Here is a 3982-nt window from a genome sequence, read left to right on the forward strand (position 1 = left end):
CTAATTTCCTCCTAAAACCTAATAAACACTGATCTTCCCTTTGCCTGTCCTGAATTAGAATTCCTTTGTTCTTCCTGAATAAACTCATTTTCTGAGCTCACCTCCATTTACCCCTTTGTTTAAGTCAGCATCTCCTAACCTCTTCTCACTCCCACTGCTCCAGCCTGGGAGCTGGCCTCCTCAAAGGTCCTTAAACATGTGGACTGGCTTCCTCCAAAGGGCCTTGGCACTTCTTGTCCTTTTGGCCTGTAATACTCCTCCCACGGCTGGCTCCCTGCCTCACCCCCTTCAGTTTTTTGCTCAAATGTCACCTTCTTGGTGAGCCCCTTCTCAGATCAAATATTTGAAGTTGCCACCTGTCAGCCTCTATCTCCCCTGCTTTATTTCTCCAAAGCACTCATCTTCTCAGGTATGATATCCTTCCTTTTATTGTGTTTACCTTCTTTTGTCTTCCTCAATGTAATAGAAGATCCTAAAGGAGCAATTATTGTCTTACCATTGTATCTCCGGCACCTGAAACAGCCCTGGCGCATAGGAGGCGCTCTATAAGTATTTGTTGAAGGAGTGAATTTCTTGTGTGAATAAAGTGCCTAACGGGGACTGGACAGAGAACTGCTTGCATCCTCTGGCCTCCAAAACCTCCCTTATACTGTGCTGGGTGCAGTGCCCAGGCCTTATTGAGTCAGGGCCTTCTTACACATTCTGTGTCCATCAACACTGGAACTATTTGTGGAACTACCTGTTTATATGCCCTTATTCACTCCCTTCAATGAGATCTGCGTAAAGCCCAAATCCTTTCCCTGCTTAACCCTTCCGTGGCTCCCCTGTGACCTCAGGACAGAATCCAGGCTCCTCAGCATGGCCCCACAGATCTTTGTGAACTGACCCATGGCCCCCTCTCCAACCACAGTGATATTTTAGTTCATTGAACCTCGCTGTGAGTTCTACCTCCAAGCCTCTGCTCACACTGCTTCTGCCTGGAACATTCTTCGCCTGGCTTCTAAAATTAGCTGGTTTTCCCTCCAGGAAGCCTTCCTGACCTTCTCTTCCCTGCCGAGGAAAGGTTCCTCCTTTTGGGTCCCCTCCATCCCCTGGAATTTCCCCACCCCAGCCCTGACCACTCTGGGCTGTCCCTGCCTGGTGATGGGTCTGTCTCCCTTAAGGGCAGGGTCCAGAGTTGCCTTGGTCCCCGCTGAATCCCCAGCATTGTCCCCAGGAGGACCACTCAGCAGGCTCTCTTTGGGGGCTCAGTGGTTCCCAGGATGGGGTAGGCTCTTCTTGGGGTCTAGTCTGAGTTCCATGTCTTCAGCTTGGGTGGAGAAACAGAGTAGGTGGTTTGGGGGTGGGGGTGGGGCTTAGTAAGCACTCGGCCTAATTCCTTGATAGTCCCTAGCACTGTGACAGCGCACAGTAAGTAACCCTTTTTGGAGCCCCAGTCCCCTTTTCAAGGGGGACAGGGTAGGTGAACGCACAAGTTAGTGCATGGGCCTGATTCCTTTGCAAATTCCAGCACAGGGCAGGCACACCGTGCACGGCAAGTCCCCTAAGGGTCTGGGTCTATTTTGGTCGAGGCGTGTCTGAGGATCACACGGGCAGGGAGGGGTTGGGTGGGCGAGGCAGGGAGGCAGGGAGGGTGTGCACAGGCTCCCAGCGGGTCTGGGGGGTCTAGTCAGTATCGCTGAGGATGGAGACAGCACGCGGAGGAGGTTTGACCCGGTGTTTTTATTGGGTTGCTGCTCCCGGCCGCGCCGCAGCGCGGAGGGGAGGCGCTAGGCCGGGCACGCGGCCCCCGAAGCGGTAGGTGTACTTGCGCCCCCCGCTCTTGCGCACTATGTCGCGGCGGTAGTAGTAACGCAGGCCTCGGCTCAGCTTCTCGTAATTCATGCCGGGTTTCCTCTTGCGCTCGCCCCACAGTCGCGCCACCTAGAAGGTGGGAGCAGGGGGGTCTTAGCAATAGACGGCGGGGTGCGGGGTGGAGGGTGCGGGGTGCGGGCACAGCCCCGACGCGGGTTGGGTAGGGCCCAGCGGGGCTGAGGCGAGGGCGCGGCCAGGGCTGGACCAAGGGCGAGGCGAGGGGACCGCAGGGCTAAGTGGAACGAGGGGAGACTGAGGCCGGCCTCGGGGGTCGGGCAGCGCCCACCTCTTTGGGGTCGCACAGCTGGAACTCGAGGCTGTTGCCCGTCCAGCGGATGCAGCTGCTGCGCGCCCCGTCTTGGAGCAGCTCCAGGAGGAACTGCCACAGCTGAATGGGACCTGCGGGGTGGAGGCGGGTGAACGCTCAGGTGTTCCGGCCCCGGCCCCAGTCATTTCGACGACCCAGGAGTCCCGCTCCCTCACCTCGAAGGTCCAAGGGTTCAAGTCTCCCCAAATCGGAAACGAGGAGTCCGGATCCCCTCCTCCTCGGGGACCGGGGAGTCCAAATCCCTCCATACAAGGGACCCAAGAGTCGGCCTCGGAGACCCCGGGGATTTAGGAGTTTGGCTGCCCCACCTCGGAGACTCGGCACCCAGGCCCTCACGTCTTCCCTCCCCCCTAATTCGGGAGCCTAGGTCTTGTTCCTTGCTCCCTGGAAGACTGCCAGGGCCCTCATCCTGCCCCCCCTTAGGATCAGGACTGAGGGCCACCGCCGCCTCCTCTCCCGAGCCGAGGTGTCTAAGCGCCCCCTTGGGCGCCTCGGCCCCGCCTCACTGGACTTAGGCTTCGCTCCCTCCCGACCACGTCCCGCGGGCCTCTCACCTCGGTGGTTAGTTTTGGGGTAACGAGCCAGATTTGCACGGTCCGACGGCAGCTTCGGTTCGGAGGGGGCGGTGAGATCTGAACTCGGGCGCTCCTTTGGAGAGGTGGTGAGACCCCCGCGCAGCCCCAAGTCCCAGGAGGTGGGACAGTCCGAGCCCCCAGGCCCGCCCCAGTATTTGGCGCCGTCGGAGCCAGCAGAACAGTCCCAGCTGGTGGAGCTGGCTGTGGTGGGGGCGCACGACCACGCGCTGGTCCCGCCGGAGCACGGGGTGGTGTTCTGGCCGGTGACCCCCAGGGGCCCGGCGAAGGGGGCGGGGCCCGGGGCTGGAGAGACTCGGCTGCAGGCGTCCCAGCCGGTGCTCCCCAGCTGCGTCCAGTCTCCCGACCGCGGCGGAGCCTGCGAGCCGTGCTCTGTGCGGGGGAACGGACCCCAAGTGAGCGGAGCCCAGGCGCCCCGCTCCCGGGCCCCTCGGGAGTTCTAGAAGCGGAAGCTCGAGGCCCTGGCTCCGGAGGCCCTGGCTCCCGGATCTGGGCCCGGCCACCTGGAGGGACACAGCGTCCCCAGTCCTATCTCTGTTCTCCCTCAAAGATCAGGAAACTTAAACTTCAACCGCGGTGGGAGACCCCAGTCCCCGCTGCCTCTCCGCGCGCTCACCTGCGGCCCATGGAGTTTCTGGGTGCGGTGGCCCGGAGCTGCAGTCCCACTGCGGGGGTCCTGCGAGGAGTGAAGAGGTAGCTGAGTTCAGGGAAGGGTGTGAGCTAAGACTGGAGAACCCCCTCAACCACTCACCCAGGAGTCTTTATTTGTCAGGGACTGAGAGTCATTATTACCCCAGCCCCTAATCACTCAGACCTAGGACTGGGGACCCCAGCCCCCTCCTCTTTCAGCCTCAGGAGTTCAGGCCCGCAGCCCTCTCCCCACTAAATGTCAGGAGTCCGGGCACCCCCTCCCTCCCTCAGACCTAACCTTCCCCAGCACCCAGGGGTCCCAGCTCACAAACACCTTTCCAGCACGTCTCCTCCGTCAGCGTGTCCCCTTGGAGCGCCACTTCAGGGAAATAGAAGCCAAGCTCAGCTCCTTCTGCAGGCAGTCAGGGTAGGGCTGGTCAGGGTCAGCGGAGGCCCCCCACCTGGGCACCGACCCCCGCACGCATTGTTTCAGCCCCAGCAGCCTACCCAGCCTTGACAGCCTGTTCCCCAGGGACACTTCCTGCAGTGATGCCTCATCCCAGTTCCACAAGTCCAT

At 60.5% G+C, this 3982-nt stretch overlaps 1 protein-coding gene across 1 annotated transcript; it reads right to left on the reverse strand.

Moving 5' to 3' along the window:
• Positions 1-1722: 1722 nt before the first annotated feature.
• Positions 1723-3982, reverse strand: ETV2 (ETS variant transcription factor 2). Its single transcript, XM_087827389.1, has 6 exons — positions 3913-3982; positions 3704-3817; positions 3392-3451; positions 2737-3147; positions 2141-2253; positions 1723-1923 (listed from the first exon to the last, which is right to left on the reverse strand). Exons 1-6 carry the CDS (start codon positions 3980-3982, stop codon positions 1723-1725), a joined length of 969 nt encoding a protein of 322 aa, XP_087683515.1.

Source organism: Miniopterus natalensis, chromosome 18, assembly GCF_054644295.1.
Source record: "Miniopterus natalensis isolate mMinNat1 chromosome 18, mMinNat1.hap1, whole genome shotgun sequence".
NCBI lineage: Eukaryota > Metazoa > Chordata > Mammalia > Chiroptera > Miniopteridae > Miniopterus > Miniopterus natalensis.

Bases quoted from the DNA above. Each gene is read 5' to 3' on its own strand.
- ETV2 (XM_087827389.1), bottom strand. From the start codon at position 3,982: ATGGACTTGTGGAACTGGGATGAGGCATCACTGCAGGAAGTGTCCCTG. The intron at 3,148-3,391 runs GTGAGCGCGCGG...TCCCCCGCACAG, and splicing joins AGAAACTCCATGGGCCGCAG to AGCACGGCTCGCAGGCTCCG. The intron at 2,254-2,736 runs GTGAGAGGCCCG...TCCACCCCGCAG, and splicing joins CCCCAAAACTAACCACCGAG to GTCCCATTCAGCTGTGGCAG.